At 43.6% G+C, this 19,824-nt stretch overlaps 1 protein-coding gene across 1 annotated transcript; it reads right to left on the minus strand.

Annotated features, from left to right (window-relative positions):
* Positions 1–2,913: 2,913 nt before the first annotated feature.
* On the minus strand, positions 2,914–14,718 carry DIPK1C (divergent protein kinase domain 1C). Its single transcript, XM_027650850.1, has 4 exons — positions 14,490–14,718; positions 8,891–9,568; positions 4,902–5,066; positions 2,914–3,267 (listed from the first exon to the last, which is right to left on the minus strand). Exons 1-4 carry the CDS (start codon positions 14,670–14,672, stop codon positions 3,052–3,054), a joined length of 1,242 nt encoding a protein of 413 aa, XP_027506651.1. The 5' UTR covers positions 14,673–14,718; the 3' UTR covers positions 2,914–3,051.
* Positions 14,719–19,824: the final 5,106 nt, after the last annotated feature.

Consider the following 19,824-nt stretch of genomic DNA (forward strand, 5'->3'; position numbering starts at 1 on the left):
ACCAAAGCCAGCCAGAGCTGGCTGCATCAGTGATATGCAATCTCACAGCCCAGCCAAGTACAAATAACCCGTTTGTGTTGCTCTTGGGAGGTTTCTGAGGATTATTCTCTGTATCCTGAAAAGAAGTGAAACCTAATGTTCTGGGAAAGTCTGGTGTGGGGGAAGGAGGTCCCTGTCAGGTAGAGGTGGCTGCAGCCAGGCCCTGAGGGGGTTGGAGAAGTCTGTCAAAGGCAGCTTCCCTTCCTATATCCTGCAAGGAGAAGGACCTTCTGAGGACGGTGACATTCCACCAGCACTTGACTGCCGCCAGTTTTCATTTCACTACATTATGTCCACCTGTTTTAAAAGTGGAACCTCTCATCCAACAAATTTACCCTGTCTCAAATGCAAACGTGAAAATCGGAGGAGGAGCCCTGCCATGGTGGAGCATAACACTGCAAAGCACCGAGCGTCCGTGTGATGCTTGCTTTTCCCTGAAGGCACCCTCCAAGCTTGGGAAGGAGGAAAGAATGGGACCATAGAAACAGGAGAGCAATAGTGTACAAGATCTTCAGGTTTCCCAGCAGTGCTTGGGATATAGACTGAGTCACTCTTGAGCTAGCAAGGTGCAGTGCAGTCAGCAGGAATGCTGTGTGGGGAACACATGGAGCCTGATCACACCAGCAGACTCTGTAGCATCATTTGCACTGTTTGAGATCTGCGCCTTCCCCTCTCAGGGGACCTCATGGATTTGCACATATAAGATAAAGGAGACTTATGTCTCCTTGTGTCTCGGAAGTGGGGATTTTGTTGTGAGGGAGTCACGAGAGCACAAACATAACCTGGCAATAACATAATCACAGGACTGGGAAATAAAAGGTTACCTCAGGGCAGCAGCATCAATATAACTGCATGTACATAATTCCTGACAGGCGCTCACTCTTGCTTGTAGTTAGAAATCACAGCTTGTGAAGTTTGAAGTTTTCCCAGATGATCTGTGCCATATCTTCACTCTTCCTTTCTATCAGAAAGCCTGTAACCCATGTCTAACCTGATTTTTAACTTACTACAATTTAAGCTCATTGCTGGTCACATCCATCAAGGAAATCTGGACAGGGCAGTTCTCTATTATTCTCTTTTATCACCTTCTTTCTGTTTATGAAGAGAGTTACTGTACTTATCTTCAATCTCTTCTTCTTCAGACTGAATGCTACTTTATTCAATCTGGCATCATAAATCATGTTTTCACAAAGGGGTCTATATTTTTTACTTCTTTTTTCTATTTCTCCTTCAACTCTTTTTCCTTATCTTCTGTTTACCTGATACTTTATCTTTCCCTAACCCTTTACCATAATTTATTTCATTTACCTTAATTATTTTCTCTATCAGTTTTGCGACTTTGTAACAGGGCTAGTTCTAGAGTTCATGTTTCTTCTTATTCTGCTTTTCCTTTCCACTTTTGCAAAGTATGGTCTTAAAGTATTGAAACATTCTCTGCCTGGGTAGAGGAGAAGTGTGGACTGAGTACAGCTTTACCAGTCAGGAGCTCCTAAGCTGTAGCTCTGACTTAACACCAGTTTGTCCAGCCCCAGGAAAGGCAGCTGACATTGCTCTTGCTATTAGCTTTTTAAGGACTTGCATGATTTTTAAAAATATGGTAGTTTATTGCAAGAAATATAAAATAGACCTAGCACTAGTCTGAAAATTTGAGCTAATTTTTAGCAGGTCAAGGTCTCCTAAGCAGCTTCTATTTTTCTGATCACAGGCAATCTTTAACATTACTTTAAAGAACCACTCCAGAAACAATAAGTCTATGTATAATTAGTTCTCACAGGCTTCATGGCTGTCATAAGGCTGATGGATGTAAAGATGAAACAGATTAAGTGTTGTTATATGTCTCACATCCAAAAATCTGTATTGTCAGTCTTAACAGTGAAGAGTCCTTCTGAGCCAAGGGCTGTCATAGGCTGCTGGGCTTTCTGGTTGTGGGGTTTTTAATTCCTTGTGCAGCTCGTGGGTACATTGCCCAGTACTGGGCCTAAGCACATGCAGTGTCTTCTGAACCTGTGTGTCAGATTCTCCACCGCCAGCTATGCACATTTAAAAGGCAAAGTTAATGATTGTAAGTTAATCTAGGGATCTTTATTTATGTAACTCATTGCAAGATTATGAATTAATACAAAAATTTTCCTTTTGTTCATTAAAAAAATACTGTGGAAGACAACTCTGGGTCTGGATATTGTTCTGTTCAGTGCAAAGGACAGATTGTTGACATTCCTGGGTAATTCTGCTCTCTGGCAAAGGAGTGCTTCTTATCAAGTGCTCTGATGTACAAGTGCCTGAGGGCTTGTTCACATGGGAAAATCCAGTGCCATTATTCATACCTCTGCGCTGCAGAATATGAGTACCCACATGGGAACTCAGCAAGGGTATAATTATTTTGCTCTAGAAAAGCCCAAAGTAGCTTTATATCATTTCTCCCCAGAAAGTTATCTATTGCACAGGTAATGCAATGCCCTAGAGAAAATGCATCTGAGGACATCAGACAGGACTGCTTTGTACAAAAGCAACTCTTTGCTCATGTGAAAACACATTTCCCTATTTCGGATCCTTTTTTTTTTTTTTTAATCACACAGAGCACTTTGTCCCTACTTCAAAAAAACCTCATTCTACAGAGAAATTTAAACAAGCACCATGCATGTACTTATCCACACCCACCCACTCTTTTAGTTATCAACAGTAGTTTTGCTGCGCTTACACTTTCTTCTGTAGATGCATCCTCACTCTGAGCACCACTCTTAGACATGCAGTGTCTACAGCTCTTGGTAAGTGAATGGTGTGCTGAATTCTGATGGAGAGGTATAGTGCTAGCTCAGGAAAATAAGCAAGAACAGAATCCAGGTAATGTAAAACAATTTCACACTTGATAGGACATTAACAGCATGTGCTGCACCTGCAGCCATGAATTTCATTTGCATAGCAGAAAAGCAATCTCTGTGCTGTAAATGTACAGTGGGTAGGAGGGATGGCAGAGAGACTAGTGTGTAGCCTTTGCAGTCCTGCCTTTTGTGTCTACTCTGCCCTTTGCAGTTCTTGTTGAGTGACCTGAAGCAGGTGGTATAACTCAGAGAAAGATTTCAGAGTCCTCTGGTGCCCGGCGGCGTCCATGTGCCCCGGCTGAGCACACTCCTGCACAGCTTTCTGCAGCTGCAGCTGCAGGGGGAGGGAAACCAACGGTCCTCTGAGATTTGGGGAAAACCAGTGACGGAATATTTTGTCACAGATTACCTGAGAAAAGGAAAAAGAGCAGATTGTTGTAGCTACAACTCATGCCCTGCTGTTTCCCTGGGACTGTAACAAAATGTCATCTGAATCCAAAATGCCTCTAGCCATTCGAAGAGAAAGGCATAGAAAAGGAGCATCCACACAGGCTACACTCTAGCTGAGAAATGCCCCTCCTTCTCAGATTGCTCCTGTACTTCACAAATCTTATGAGTGGTTGAGGAAGCTGGGGTTGTTTCGCCTAGAGAAAAGGATGCTGAGGGAGGACCTTATCTATCTCTACAACTGCCTCAAAGGACGCTGAAGTGAGGTGTGGGTTGGTCTCTACTCCCAAGTGACAAGCAATGTGACAAGGGGAAACGGCCTCAAGTTGTGCCAGGGGAGGTATAGGTTGGATATTAGGAAAAATTTCTTTACCAAAATGGTTGCTAAACATTGGAACAGGATGCCCAGGGAATTGGATGAGTCTCCATCCCAGGAGGTATTTAAAAGATGTATAGATGTGGCACATAGGGACGTGATTTAGTGGTGAACTTGGCAGTGCTGGGTTAACGGTTAGACTCAATGATCTTAAAGGTCTTTTCCAACCTAAACAATTTTATGATTCTGCATAACAAGTGGTGAGGGTGAAGGGGTGGGAGAAGGAGGCAAAAGGCCAACAAGCCACACTCCACAAACCCCTCTGTTGTATTAGTACCTCCCAGCAACACAAGCTGGGTGAGCTGTAAGACACTTCATCCCAGGGTCAAGAAGCCTATGGACACCCCTTTCCACTATAATCACCTGTTACCTCTGGAGATTTGGACAGCCTTGACTTTCACAGAATCATAGAATCACTAAGGTTGGAAAAGACCTCTAAGATCATCGAGTCCAGCTGTCAGTGCAGTACTGCCAAGTCTACCACTAAACCATGGCCCTAAATGCCATATCTACAAGTTTTTTGAACACTTCCAGAGATGGTGATTCCACCACTTCTCTGGACAGCTGGTGCAATGCCTGGCCACCCTTTCAGTAAAGGAATTTTTCCTAACATCCAAACTAAACCTCCCCTGATGTAACTTCTTGTCATTTCATTTTGTCCTATTGCATATTACCCCGGAGAAGGGGCTGACCCCCAACTCACTACAGCCTCCTTTCAGGTAGTTGTAAAGAGCAATAAAATGTCCTTGAGCCTTCTTTTCTCCAGGCTAAACAACCCCAGCTCCCTCAGCCTCTCCTCGTAACACTTGTTCTCCAGATCCTTCATAGGCTCTGCTGCCCTTCTCTGGACTTGCTCCAGCACCTTAAGTGTCTTTCTTGAACTGAGGAGCCCAGAACCAAACAGAGTATTTGAGGTGCAACTCGAGGATGTGTCTTTACTATCAGTGGAGATGGTAATGCTAATTCCCTGCCCCTACTTTGCTCTCCTGTCTGAGGCACTGTGCTAACAGCTACATAAAAACATGGCAGATAAGCACTAGTGAAGATAAAGATCTGTCTGCATGCCCCAAGATGAGATTTCTGAACAGGACTGATACTTATGTGGACACATTTAAAAACCTGACTGTCTTCATCTCACAGTCTCCTAGTACATATCATGCATTTTATTGTCAATGTGATTTTAAAAGAAAGGGATGCATAAAACAGCTGTGTCTACTCACTTGCAAGTTGTTATTGGCTCTCTGTGCTCCACATTTTCTTATTTTCAGATTGCATTTTGAAAAGCAATCAAAAAAATTACAATCTTCATCTCCTGTGCAATTCTGTTCGAGGATGTCCCTCATTTTGGGTTCAAAAAAGGCCATATCCACATCAATGGCCACCACCTGTGGATCAAAACAACCCATGAGATCTGGCACAGCACAGACTGTAGAACGGGGCTGAGCAGGCATTCTTTGCTCCTTGCTTCTGGAAATGTTGTGTAAGAGCATCTGCCAGTGAGGAACTGGGATCAAAATGAAAGGGCCTTATTTCACTTAACTGAGCCGCACTAGCCTTATAAATACCACTTTTTAAACAAAAACAGCCAATGTTTATGACACTGGGAATGCAAAAATTATCTGTGGGCAATATGCCTCCCTGGGATCAATTGGATTGATTTGCTTTAAGCTGGAACTATTCATCCCGAAAACTGATTTACTTGCTGGTGCAGCATATGCAGATGGCACCTCAAGCTTTTAATTATACGATTATATGATTTAATTATATGATGGTGCACATCCATGGGCCAGACGGTATCACTTCACAACTCAGCATTCAGACTAAACCCCTGACTCTGCCTCTGTGGAGGGAAGCTGTGGCATGCCCAGGGTTAGCTGCACCTGGTACTGCTCCAGCAAACCTGCCCCTGTATTCAGTGGGTTTGAGTCTGTTCAGCTGCAGAAAGAGATCCCTAACTTCGCTGAAAGCTGGTTCTGGCTTTGCCCAGTCCTGTTTGCTATGGTTTGACACATTTATGGTGCACAGTTCTTGTTCTGCTTGTCCAGAAATATGTCCCATAGCAGAGTCCAGCCAGAAGCTGGTCACAGCAGAAAAAACATGACTGAAGGGATCAATCACTTTTCTCACCCTGACACAAGGCTCAAAAAAGCAGTGAATACATAGCACAAAGTGGTTTGCAGAACTGCTGCCTGTGCTGGGGATGAGACCACTCTGGGAGCAAAGGGCTGTAGTCCCAGTTTCCGCCAGTGTCACTCCATCCATGAATGCTCCACTTAAAAAAATCCCAGCAATAAAGAGGGAAAGGAATTCAGTAAGGGGATGGCAGCTGCTTGATGTGAGACAAACTGTAGGTGACCACAGGGAAAGCAGCCTGCTTCCAGAGTCATCATGGATGTGCAATCAGTGAATGTTCACAGCTGCTTTTCACACTTAAATTGGGGATGCTCCCTTGCAGCATCTAACACACATTTTCCTTGAGGAAAATATCTGGGATCTGGGCAAAGCAGAGTTACTTGGGCTCAAATGGTAGTCTAATTTTTAAGATTCAACCACCCAAATAACAGGGGAAACTGAATTCTGTGACTGGAACAGCAACTGGATCAACACCAGGAACTAAAGATGTCTGTTTTGGTAGAAGCCCAAATAAACCTTCCATGGGCAGAAAAAGAACATGGTCTAATTCTAGTCCTTTTTCCCTAGGGAAAAATTTTGAAAAAATGAGGCATAGCTTAAAAACTCAACTATTTTTAGGCTTTTAGGAGCTTTATGATGATGACATAGCCTAAGGAATTTCACACGTTTGAACAGGCAAATCTTTTTTTTCTTTTCTTCTTTACTTCTTTAAGCTTTCTGCTGTTTTGCTGTTCAGTTCTTTGGAGAAGAGACTGTGAAAGCAGTGCAGGGTTTCCCCAGTCATAAGGTTGCTGCATCAGCTCCCAGGTGGGGTCTTTGCCAGCACTGAGTACATTTGACAGTTCGATCCATTGCTCTGCTAGGAAAACCAGCCCTGGTTCCCAAACATACAGCTGCCAAAGGGTTCAGTGGCTTCACTGAAGTTCATCTATTACAAAAATGTAGTGTGGGCATCCAGCCAATCCCCGTGAAAACAGATCTGGGTGACACTACCTATGATTGGCTACATTTTGGTGGGGTTTGTTATGATTGTAATTGATGAAGAAGGTACCTCAGGAATTGCAGCAAGGACCCAACTTGGCTCCTGACCTGATTTAAAGTCATGTTTAAGGTGCTGTAATCTTTCCAGTTCTCTTTGAGGTGGGTGTAAAAGAGGAAGCTCTCCCAGAGCACTGTGCATTCACCCAAAACCTCCTTCCAACTCTGCACCTTATGGCAGCTCCATGGCAGCTTAAAATTCTCCTGGATGATCTACCAAGCAGTGACCTCTCCTCTCCTTCGCTGCAGGAGAGCAAGCAAGAGCTGGAGTGAGAGCTGGAGCCTTGTCCCCACTACTTGAAAATAATCCTCAAAGTGAAACTGTTGCACATTTCTTTGGGCTTTAGGGGTCTCATTACTCCAATAAGGAATAGCGGTACTATTATGGGTTTTATTATTTTCCTACACGGAGCACAGGAAACCAGCAAGTTAAAAAAATCTCTTAAACATAAGGGACAAGAAAGAGGCTGCCTTACTCTGTTCCCATTCTGCAACTGGTTGGTAAAACTACGTAGAATTTTTCTTCTTACTCTGCTTCCTCCATCACTGATTAGAAACTCTTTGTCCTGTCCCCCACCCTCTGTCCTTCTACCCACCCTCAGCTGTCTGACTGTTTATCTCCTGTCTCTCAGTCTGTTGGCACAATACCACCAAGCTATAAGTAATGTACAACTGGGAGAGCCATGTGTGAGCAGCAATTCACTTTTTCTTAATTAATTCTCCTAGGAAATATTAAATTATCATATTTACCTATACCAGAAAATGTCTGTTGTCTCTTTGGACCCCAGAAGTCACTGGAAGATCCTGGCAAAGCAAGACTCACCAAAAAGACTCGTGAGGGAAGACATATCCAGTATTCTTCCTCTTTTCCTAAATGAAATCTCTTTTCCTGTAAGAAGGCTGTAAAACAGATGCTCTGGTGTGTGCTCATCCACAGACAGCTGTAGCCCTGCGCAACTGAGAAAGCTGGGCAAAGCCTGCCTGGAGGAACTTCTGCTATACCTCGCTTTGCCTAAATACTGGTACAGCTTATTTTAGTTTCTTGCTGTAGCTCCTCACTTGTTCCCTGTTCAGCTGCTGTATTGTACCTGAATAAACAATGGGAGGGGAGAGAAGGGTGAAGGGAAAGCACTCTAACTGCTCCTAATGGCTCTATGTTTAGGCAATGTCTATCTAGTACTCTGAAGATACAAGTGTAATATTAACTCTCAGTGAGTACTAAAAATAGTATTAAAGTTGCCGAAAATGCTTTATATTTACTAAGAGTGCAGAAAGTCCACTGATGTCACTGCAAATTGGGAGCCTAGTTCAAACACTTACTCACTGCACAGCGCCTCCAGTCTGTAGACACAATTCCAACTGAAATCAGAGGAATTTCTGTCCACAGAAGAATGTGAGATACATGCAGCAATGTGGTGCTGAGCTACGTCACTATTTTGAAAACATGCATAGCTACTCAGGTCTGAGTTACAGCTGTGCAAGGAAAAGTCAAAGAGTTAACAGTAGCAGGAAGTTTCCTGTCGCTGTCTTTGGAGAGCTTCCAGACCAGATAAGCTGAACATTGAAACACAAATGTGCGTGCTTGGATGTGGGGAGTTCCCCTTGTGTCAGACCAGAGAATTCAGCCATAGTTTTCAAATTCAAACAGCTTTTTCCTTTCAGCATCACTACCAAAAATAGTTGCCATGACTCAAATTACAGCTTCATTTACAGATTTTGAGATCCCCTTGCCTTCAGGAGGCATCCCTCACCATATCCAAGGGACCCTGTCGGTACCAGTGCCTTTGAGGAGGTGAAACAAAACAGAAGCAAGCAGTTCTCAAAACAAGCAGCAGGATTTAGTGCTCTGAAACGTGACTGTACACACTGCAAAGCAGAAAAGCAGTAGAGGATCTCCCCTGTTGCTTGTAAATGGATTGGTTTTGCAAAACCTTGGCCAAAAGCTGTACGAGGAGGGAAGTGTCATTTTTATACAACCACCTTCAGACTAGACTTTGACTTCAAATTGCTGCAACACCATCCCAAAGATGTAACTTACCGTAAGATCGTGCCTGATAGCGAAATTTTCTGGTTTGATGTCACACAGGTGGAGTCGGTGAGAGAAATCATTATCAAAATGCTGCACCATGTCCAGAAAGCTGAGTGCAATGTCAGTGATGGCTCTCACCCTGCTTTTGTGTCCGATAAGGGAGGGACCGATCACGTTTTCCAAGGGAAAAAGAGTTTTGTGCCAGGCATGTCCAGCTGTGAGATACTCCACAGCATAAAAGTGTCCGCAAGAGCCAATAATTCGTAGCATGTGTTTGCTGAAGTCCTGCAGCAAACTGAAGTAGATATATTCTTCCTGCTGGAGCAAGGACCACATGCTGGCCACCTGTGCTTTCCAACGTGGTCCCTTTTTCCCTGTCCACAGGGGTCCCATGGTACTATTAGACAGTTCTAGCCCCAAGGCATTTTTGACCTCCAAAGCTACCATCAGCAGAAGCTCAGTTTCAGGTATATCCTGTGTTTCCACCTCCTCCAGCATACTGAGGTGCTGGTAGCTGGAAAAGACTTCTTTTTTGGATTTCAGTATGATGGGCTGGCCTCTCCAATCAGCCTGAATGACCTTCTTACCTCTGTCATAGTAAAGGCAGTGTTTGTACACCAGCTTCTGTGCCACGCACAGGTCTTCACAGAGGTCACCAGTCAGGGCTCCGCTGCTGTAGTCAAGACACTGGAGTGAAAGAGCAGAATATTCATAGCAGAACCATATGCCCATAGACCACGTAGAAGAAAGACAGATAATGAGCAACAGTCCTAAGCTCAAGAGGTTTGCAGCAGTCATGGAACCACAAACACACACCTTCTACAGCCGTTGGGTCATTTAATGGTTTTTCAGAAGTCTCTAGAGACCTTTTTCTAGGGGAGTCTTGCTTCGAAACAGGGATTCTTGGGATGGTAAAGGACAGAATTTTCAGGGGTGAGGAAATGGACTAAATGACCTGTTACTCTGAAGTGTTTTACACATATGAGTTCAGCGAGACAAACTTTAAACACAGGTGGCTGTGCTATATGAGATGATGGGTTGTAACACTTTAAGGCACAGGAGATAACTTTCACAGTAATGCAAGGCTTCTCTGGAAGGTTCAGGGGAGCACGAATTAGACCTCCACTTAAACTACAGGAAAATCCATGGCTAGTTGAATTTCTGGGATCTTCCACAGTCCTGCATGTTTCAGCCTTGCACTCAACATGCCCTGAACGAAGCTGTATAACCTCCTCCTGCACTACCAGGAAACACAGAGGTTGTTCTCAATGCGTTTTGGACCAAAAACTTTCAGAATCTTAAAATATATAATACATTTTATTATTAAAACAATAATCTGCAGAACAAACTGACTTTTCGGGTTTTATATGTAATTATCAGAAGTGAAATTTTAATATTAATTGCTTGAAACTTAATTTTTTTTGTAATTGTAAAGAAATAACCCCATGGAAGCAAGGAAACTGCTGCTTGACAGTTAAGTGGTCATTACAAATTCATAGAAGAACTGCAAGGATTCCCTCACCAGTCCTTCCCTCAACCCATAATTGTTTCCATGATATCATTTCCAAAAGTGGAGGCAGTCGATACATTCCTATGGACATTCAGAAGTGCAGCTGTAGGGACTGCTTTGGGTGAATCAGTAGAGGGGATGATCAGAGGTCTCTGGTGAAAGGGGAAGAGACGAGGTGGTGTAGAAAGCCAAACATCTGGGAGGCAGCTTGACAGTGTCAGCTGCCTTCACTGCTTTCTGGCATTTGAACCTTCATTTAAACAAGATGGCAGGACCCCCTGCATGTGGAGAACTTGCAGTGGCTGCCTGAGCCCCACCTCACTTGTGACTTGCTGTTACATACACAAAGAACATGATCATAACATTCAAGTGAATTATTTTCTTAGGACAGTCTATGAGGTGTGTACACCAGAGGAATATGTTCTGATGCCAAGCAACATTTGGAGTTCAACCTTAAACAACACACAGGGGAATGGATGGAGGATTAAGTCCAAAATCCAAGAATGGTAATAAATTGACTGCAACAGCTCCCTGAGGGCAGTTCAGACAGGCATAAAATTTATTTATATTTTGATGTTCTCACAGGCCAAATAAGAACAGTCATTGCCAGCAAGGAGAGCCAGGTAGGCAAACTCTTGCATGAGTGTTCTGACCCTGAGTCCACACATGTGAATCACACACGCATCTGCATCGACATCAACATCAGGATGGCCAAGCAGACTCACTGGGCTGTCTGCAGACTTCAGAGCATGCAGATCAATGCTCCTGCTTTTGAAAATCCACTCCTATGAATTTAATACAATTTTACTCTACCTTTTTAAATAGGAAACATAGTTTTCTTAGCAAAAGTAGCTTAGCAGTTCTTACCATCTGGAACTCTAAGCAATATTAGAAAGAGAATTACAAACAGAAGGAATTTTGGGGGTTTTGTTTGGATTGTAAGTATAAGCACATTTAAAACTCTGTTGAGAGACCACAACCTAACTTTCTTCTGCTACAGCAAGAGAATTTAGGACTTAGTCATGTAATTGGGTTCACATGGGTGAACACATGCCCCCATGGACAGTTTTACTGTGGTCCATCAAGTTCACTCTTAGAGGGTCCACATGCATATACCTCTTACATCTAGAACACATGTCCATCACCTGTAGTCAAATACATAAATGTGTATCTTATTTTCTTGCATTGACATCATGTCATTCTTAATCACATTAATGACAAAAAGTAGTTCTGGAAAAAGCAGTCTCACATTTCACAGACATAGGAGACAAGTCCTTTTTGAACCTGGTTGCTGTTTAGGACTTGTCTGCTGTTTTTTCAGTTTAACCTATAAATCTTTTATTATTAACCTAGTATCTGACAAAGAGTATCTAAATCATAGTATTCTTTACAATGACCTTGTGTAGCGTTTTGCAAACTGGGATATGTGGAAGAAAACTTGATCAAGGAGTTCATGGTCTCACAGTGATGAAACACAGAGCGGCCTTCCAGATGTACCATTCTCTGCTCATCACCAAAGCAAGCAAGGATTTCAAAAAGGCTCCCTCAAGTAAGCAATCAAGAAGTTTGAACTGTTTTCTATCATAGATATTTTCTATCTATGCCTTTTAGGCATAGTCTGCACTGGTAGTTCATCTTGAAGCAATTATTTGACCCTTACATCCTTTCCAAAGACATACAGTTTTACAAGACAATTTTCCATCATATTGGCATAGCACTATTGTGCTCCCCAGTGCATTAGCTTGCATTTTACAGTATTAAAACACATTCTGGTGGACTGAAAACATTTAACCAGGTGATACAGATTTATTATTTATTAACCCAGGAACCTTTGCACTAACTGCAAACTTCACTATACAAGATTGTAATTCATCACAGTGATTGTTGATAAAAAGAAGAATCAATTCCCCAGGGAAATCTTTCAGAAATGGTCCTCCATGCTGCCACCCCTGTCTTAATGACTGCATTTTGAGATCTGTCAATGAGACAGTTTTAAATCTACCTAATGATTGCCCTTTGAATGCCACTAAGTGCCAGATTTTTAAAACTAAAATATGAAAGTGACACCAAGCCAAAATCCTTGTAGAGAAGCAGCTGTACTACAGAAAAATGCAAACACAAGCATGGTTTGGATTTGCTTGTATGTTTCTGATTAAATTTGGCTACAGAATTTTTAATGCCCTTAGTGCACTTATCAAGATAAGTTCGGAAAAGCTGGGTTTAAATTAAAATAAAAGCTTAAATTAATGTAAACCCTGCTAAGGATTTATATAAATTTAAATAACTCACTGTACCACCATCAGTGGCCTGAGACTGATGTTCTGCCTTATTAGCTAGTACTTCTCCTGTGTAAATGCAATACTGAGCCAGGTTTGGAAGGCATCAAAATTAATTGATTTCTCCAGAGGAAACAGAAATTGATTGCTATGATTTAGTGTGTTCAGTATAAATGAAGATGAGATTGGCATTAGGAAAGAGTGATTTTTTTTTTTTTGAGATTTCAAATTGGTCTATGCAAAATTCCCTGTGCCACTTCTGCCTTGTCAGTGCAGTACACATCTGCAGAGATGTACATCTTACTCAGAATAAGGAAATAAACCCTTTGGAAATGCCACTTGCTAGGGCATTTTCACCAACTTGCTTAAAAGAGCTCATCTAATCTCCTACTGAAAATATGGCAGATGACTAGAAAGATAGTTTTTCTTAGAGGCTGATTTTTGCTTAATAGACTCAAATTATTGGGTTATTTGTTTCATAGATAATTGCACTTTTATAACTGCAAAACTTATGCCTTGCTCAGAAGATGTCGAAAGACTTATTTGGGGGCTGATGAAGATGAGCTCATTTTCTAATTATTCCACTAGAAGGACAATCCCTTTCTAACATCATCTGGGAAAACTGTTGCTTTACAAACCTTAATGGTAGTACTGAAGACTTACCTACAGAGACAGAAGAGCACAGCAACCTCAGCTACTCTTCCTCTGGAAGGAGGGTCTGTAACTGAGCTATCACTCAGTGAATAGAGACAACTTTCCAAGCTTGCGCCTGAAATCTGATCCCTGCCTGGGCTTTTGAAGGCGTGCCTAACCGTCTCCAAACTGAAGAACAGCAACAAGTCTCAGTCCGTCTCCTTACTGGCGAGTGTGATGGCAAGGACCTGGACCTCCCTGAGCTTGGCGGCTCCGTGCTTCTCCATATCTCAGTGATCTTCCCAACCACGTAAAGAGGAGGCAGAAATCATTCCTTCAGCTGCAAACCTGAGCTCAGCTATACTTCAAGCTGGCTACTGCGGTAAAGAAACTGGAACTCACTGCCATTAAAAACACTCTGTTAGGACCACTGCCTATACTTGCACTTTCTTCATTATACAGAATTAAGGAAATCTATGATCAGCTTTTTGCTTGCTTGCAATAATAGATTATTTAATTCCCATTAGGATTCCTCTCTTCCCACCTAACCGTTGGCAGTACAGATACCCTCATTAAGAAACAAAATTAAACTCAAAGCATTAACCGAAGCTGCTCCTCTTCTCAAAGTGTTTCCTACACAATCCTAAATGTCTTTATTACTATTTCTAAGGGAAATTTTAATGAATATTCTTTCTTGAATTTTGAGTAATTGCACCTTTACACGCCAGACATAAAGAAGGCGATACAAGCTGTCTGGCACTTTTGAAAGATGACTTTTGTCCATAGACATATTCGGCTAAAAACAAAACAAACAAACAAAGAAAAAAAAAAAAAAACAACACCCGGAGAAAGGTTTCCCCCCGCTCCGGAGCGTGTGGCATGCCGAGCTGCCCTTTCCAAAGAGCCTGGGCAGCTCACCCGCATCCCACGCCAGGGATCCGGCCCGCCGCCTGCACCTGACCTCGCCTCGGGGAGGGAAGCAGGGAGGGAGGGAAAGAGGGAGGGAAAGAGGAAAGGAGATAAGGAGGCGACCGCCCGCCCGTGTGCACCGTGGGGCGCCGGTAATGCGGCACCTCCGGCGGCCGGAGCTGTGCAAGGGCGGCACGGCCGGCAGCGGGTGCTCGGCTCCGACGGACCGCCGGCACCCCGTCCTGCCGGGCGATGCCCCGCGTCCCGCCGGGGCACGTACCAGCCTGGCCAGGATCCGGTGGCTTTTCTCGTCCGTGCAGCGCTCGGAGAAGACGCTCCTGTGGAAGAGGAACAGCGCAGCGCTCACCACCACCCAGCAGGCAGCCCAGAGGAGTAGCAGCAGCAGGGCGCATCGCCGCCAGATTTTGAGCCGCAGCCTCTTTAAGCCCGGGATGCCCCTCATCGTCGCGCCGGGACTGGGCTGGGGGGGCCGCTTCAGCTGCTGCGGCCCCGAGCGAGCGGCGGCGGCGGGGGCTGGGGGCTCCGAGCTGCGCCCCACGCACGCCCGTCCCGCTCCCCGCCCGCGCCCATCGCCCGGCGCCCCCCGCACCGCCGCCGGGATGCGCGTCCCCGCGGCCCCGGCCCCGCTCCCGCCCCCTCCCCGGGCCGGGACTGCCCTGGCGGAGCCCGAAGCGCCCCTTTTGAATTTAAGCCACGTAGTTCCGCCGGCTTTTGTCTGCGCTCCCCTGTGCCAAGCGGCCCCTACAGCCACTTGGCGGCTGCTGCCCGCGCCCCCCGCCTCTCCTCTCCGAGTTTCTCACCCGAGAATAAAAGCGGTTTGACGGGTGATGGATGCTGCCGTGGGAACTCGTTCACATCCAGGCGGCTGCCCGACGCTTTGAAAGAGGCAGCCTGGAGACGGAAGGGTCCGTCTTGCGAAAGCTTCGCCTCCTGACACATGGGAAAATACAAAGTTATTTATTCCAGAGTAACTTCTCCAGTTTTATCCTCCCGGAGCTAATGGAGGAAGAGAGAGAAGGGTCTCAAATGCCCATTCAGTAACGCGGCCCCCCGCACCTCCACGATTCCCCAAAAGTTCCCATAGCCTCTCCTGCCCGCCCCGTGTCCCGGCCGCGGGTGCAGGCTGGCCCCTGCCCAGCATCTCTGTGTCCCGGCCGCCTCGGCTGCCGGCGGGGAATGCCAGCGGAGCGGTCCCGCTGAATGCTTCGCCGAAAGAGGGCAGGGTGTACTTGGTCCAAGGGTGTTGTTAGAGATAGATTGTCTCCTTACCATCCGGCAGAGAGAGTACCTGTGACTGTATCTCTTTTCAAGAAGGCGTCAGCAGCATGCGACAGCCCCTAATATACTTGACTTCGTTAAAGTCTCTAAGGGATCAAAGACCCAGATGTTTATTCCTGTGCAGCAGGCAAGATCTTGGCATACTTTCTTCACTCCGGATGCAGATATTCACTGTCACCGTTTAGACCACCACATTCTTTTTTTTTCACCCTCGACTGCCACTTGACAGCATCTCACCATCACCATTTTCAGTGTGAAAATTAATATATTAAAGTACAGCCCAAAGGAATAAGGGTATCTGCTTCAAGTTTACTGTCAGATATGATGAAAAAGGAACAGGTTCATTTTTCTTTCCCTTTGTGGATGGTTACCTCAGGCTACTTGCAATCCCATAGCTGGAAGATGAATTGCAGTTAATGAAAACACTCTGAGGATAAATTATTTACCCCAAATTAGTGAGAATGGCAGAATATGGCCCATGAATGGAGTAATGCATAATAATTCAATAGACTTATTTTAATCACTAAGTTGCTCCGGTGCACATTTTGTTAGTAAATTAATGTTAAAAAGTGAAAGTTCACTGTTGGAGAGCTAGGTTTAGGGGTATATACTGTGTGCCATCATGTGGTATATATTGTGTGCTCAATGAGAATATCTCCCTGACAAATCATTAAAAAGACAGGAGTCTCTATTGACATGATCTAATTTTAGATCAGTTCCCCTCTTAGAACAGTGAGGGGAAGACCACAGATGCATCAAACTTGTTGTTCTTCACACCTTTCACATGGTCAGTGCAGTTCTCCTCTACCGTGCAGAGGAGGGCTTGAAATACAGCTTCTAAGTAGATGGCAGACTGTGGCAGAAAGGAAAATGGAAAGATGAAAGTATTTCTGAAAATACTACAGCTTTCTAAAGACTGGCAGTGGGGAGGGAGATGCAAGGAGAGCAAAACTACTTTGATCTCCAAAGAGAATCAGAAGCAGAGTCATTATCACAAGCCACATCTTCTATCCTTAGTGTGTTTTGCTCCATCTCTCCATCATCTCATTTCTTCACCTGCAGAAGCTGCTTTTGGCCATCCTTTTCAAATTTTCTTTTTTCCCTCCTTGATCCTTTTACAGAGAAGGTTCCTTTTGAGGCACTGGCAATACAACCTGTTTCTTGAAAATGTGGCCAGCAGCAAAGACCAACTAAGCAGCTAGGAACTGAAAACTTTTAATCTTATTTCTCAGTCTGACACAAAATGCTCTTAGGAGCTGTCACTGATCAGTTTGGAGTATTCATTTGGAAATTCCTAGGACAATAAGTGGGGAAGGGCAAGAGGGAGAGTTGCTTAGCCATTCCTCTGCAGGGATACCAGCTAGGCTTGAATTCAGCCAACCTTCACCAGTGACTGCTGCCACTTAGGAGGGAAAACTGCAGATCTGCTATACTAATAACTGGAACAATCCTGACATGTGACCCACATATAAGAGGGATACAGATGCTGGGGGAAATTCAAGCATCAGAGTATCTCCCTACTGCTTCGACCTAAGCTGTCTGGGTAATAGTTTAGGCACTACCAAACCCACCCCAATTTTAAAGTGTGGATCTTGACTTTTCTATATGCCAGCATTCCCCAAAAGATATGATGTATTTTTATTTCATGTTTGTGAAATTCTGTATATGTGTTATTTGTGTTTCAACAATAGTTCTGAAAACAGATCTTAATTACTTCTGACTTTAAGCTAGGAATAAAATATAGATAATTCTGGCCTGGTTAGGTGTCATAGCTGAGCTGCTCTAATTTCTGCTGAAAAAAAACAAGGATGTTCCTTTCTCCTCCTCCACTGCCACCTCCCTGTTTTCCTCTTTGCCTTGCCTTCATAGTCCAGCCCCTTCCGCCAGTGAAAGAAATTCCTCGCTGCCAAATGAGCTTTCTCAACTCACCAACAGGTCAGAGAAACGTAAAGATGTTTCTTGCTGAGATTATTTTCAGAGAGGTCAGCAGGCCCTGGAGATGTTGCCAGGTATGCTGGCAGAGCTGGTGCAGGGAGGCACATTGCAGGGCCAGGCACTCTGGGATGCTGAAGGCAGAACTGTCCCACTGGCTCAGCTGTATCAAATGTCTGCCCCTTAAGGATGCAATGACATATTGTGGGTACGGTGATCTAAATGGACATGGTTGTGGAAAGGAGCAGTCCTGTCCCTGTTTTCACCGCAGCCATGTGCTGCCACTGCTACCTTGGCAGGTGGATCAGGGATCAGCAGTCAGTGTCAGTAGGTTTTTGATTGCACTTTTCATTTCCTCCCAGGATACCAGCTAAAATTCACTCAATTTGGCGGTCTGTAAGGAGCCCACATCCTTGTCTTTGGTTTGGGAACAGTTGCTACACACAGTAAGAGCAATTCTACCTGTAACATACAGTTGTCTGCTTCTTTGATTATGGAATGTAAAGAAATAGACTAAGAAAATAATAATGGGGTTTAATGTAGTCTTAATAATGTTTTTAACAGTTTTAATAAAAAATAAAAGTACAAGATGAAGGGAATTTAATGAAGCAAATGCAAGTTGCATGATACTCATACTAGATAGTATACTAGTTTCATTGTACGGTAAATCCCACAGGAGGCATTTGCAGTCAATAAAGCCCTGTCTTCACAAAAGATTTTGATATAGCATTCAGGCTGAACAACTGTATCTAGTTGTTCAGCCTCTGAACTTTCAAATATCTCACCGACTTCAGTCAGAATGAAAAGTTGGACAAGTCTGGTAAACATGTATATGTGTGTGTATACATACCTTCTTGTAGCAGGTACACAGAGACCTTTAGAACAGATCAAGAATTGACCCAGAAAGCTTGGATTTAATAACAGGTAAAAGCCTAGGTGCTTTAGTATCAGGTGGTTTACACTTTAATAACAATTTATTGCTAGCTGCAAAATTCAAGTCTAGTTTAGGTTTTCCTAAACTTCAAGGTTCTTAGACTAACAGAGTTAATTGTAGTCCAACTTCTGTAAAATATGTATGAGTGTCTTTCTGTGCCATATACATTTTCCTTTGAAAAAAAGCTTCTGCATCAGAGAAACTTTCCTTCCTGTATGTATTAAAATGTGACTGTTTCACATTGCAATCCTGTGTTCCCAAAGGAAGCTATATTCCTATTCTTATTTTAACTGAGAATTAAACTTGATGAAAATAAATTAGTAGAATTTTAATTAAGGCAAGCAACGCTTAAGGACAGTAAAAATAATCAAGACTAACTGTATTAGTTCCTACCCAATTAATCTTTGAATTACTAGTTAGAGCACAATGTCAGCATCAGGTTGGTCTCCTCTTCATTGCTGTGTTGGGCATATCACAAAATTGTGCAATGGCAGTTCAGAGAAGGAATAACCACAAGATTCAGTGGCCAGGAGTGAGATGCCTTGACCCACACCCACTGATGAAGAGCCTGGCATGGTGTCTACCTGTGCTGTCTGTCCATGTGTGGGCTGAGCAACATCTCAGACAAGGGCCGTGAGGAGTCCTCAGTCCAAGGTGCTACTGAGTCCACACGTTTCTCATCACCTGGAGACACAAACTGCATTGCAGGCTCAAGTTATATTAGGCTGCTGTTAGACCTTATTTTCCTAATTACCTAATTCTTCATGAGAGTTTAAAAGAAACAAAGTAAATCAGTCATTAAGAATTACCTTGGCACTCAAGTTAATGAAATGTAAAACTGGTTCATTAGGAATTATTGTTCTATTTGATTGATTTTATCACCCGCTGTCATTAGCACTAGGTTGTCTATGGAAATCAGGTATGTGTCTGCCAGTCTTTCACAGAGCACATATGAACCTACTGTTTTCCTGCTAGGAGCTCAAAAAACTTTTGAGTGCTGTTCAAATTTACCTATTTTAAAACACAAATATTTCTTTCTGATTATCTTTGGTCAAGCTGAGCAACTGAAAAACATCGCAAGGTTAGACACAGGTTTGAACATGAGTCTATGTCCTTTAGGCAGTGAAATTCCCCCACAGAGCACTGTGTCTACCAGAGGAGTCCAAATGTATTTTTTCATTTATGCCATTAATCAAAAAGAGTATGTTGCAAACTACTCACAGAAGTTTTATGGTATCAGAGAGCAGTGAGTTTATTGGGTCACACTGTGAACCAGAAGCAGAAAAATGGCACAATATAAAATGCAGAGTATACCTTTGTGGACAAGGGAAAAGCCTGGGGTAATTCACTGATTTAAACAGCGGAAAGTGTTTGGACAGAAAAGGCTTTCCCGTGCATATATAGAAAAAAGAATTTGTAACATGCTTTGTCCTGTTTGCTTTTTACTTTC

This window comes from Corapipo altera, unplaced genomic scaffold (assembly GCF_003945725.1).
Source record: "Corapipo altera isolate COAL_440 unplaced genomic scaffold, ASM394572v1 24, whole genome shotgun sequence".
Taxonomy (NCBI): Eukaryota; Metazoa; Chordata; class Aves; order Passeriformes; family Pipridae; genus Corapipo; species Corapipo altera.

Bases quoted from the DNA above. Each gene is read 5' to 3' on its own strand.
- DIPK1C (XM_027650850.1), bottom strand. From the start codon at position 14,672: ATGAGGGGCATCCCGGGCTTAAAGAGGCTGCGGCTCAAAATCTGGCGG. The intron at 9,569-14,489 runs GTACGTGCCCCG...CTTTCACTCCAG, and splicing joins ACCGGATCCTGGCCAGGCTG to TGTCTTGACTACAGCAGCGG. The intron at 3,268-4,901 runs GTGAGTAGACAC...TCCTTTTCTCAG, and splicing joins GAGCCAATAACAACTTGCAA to GTAATCTGTGACAAAATATT.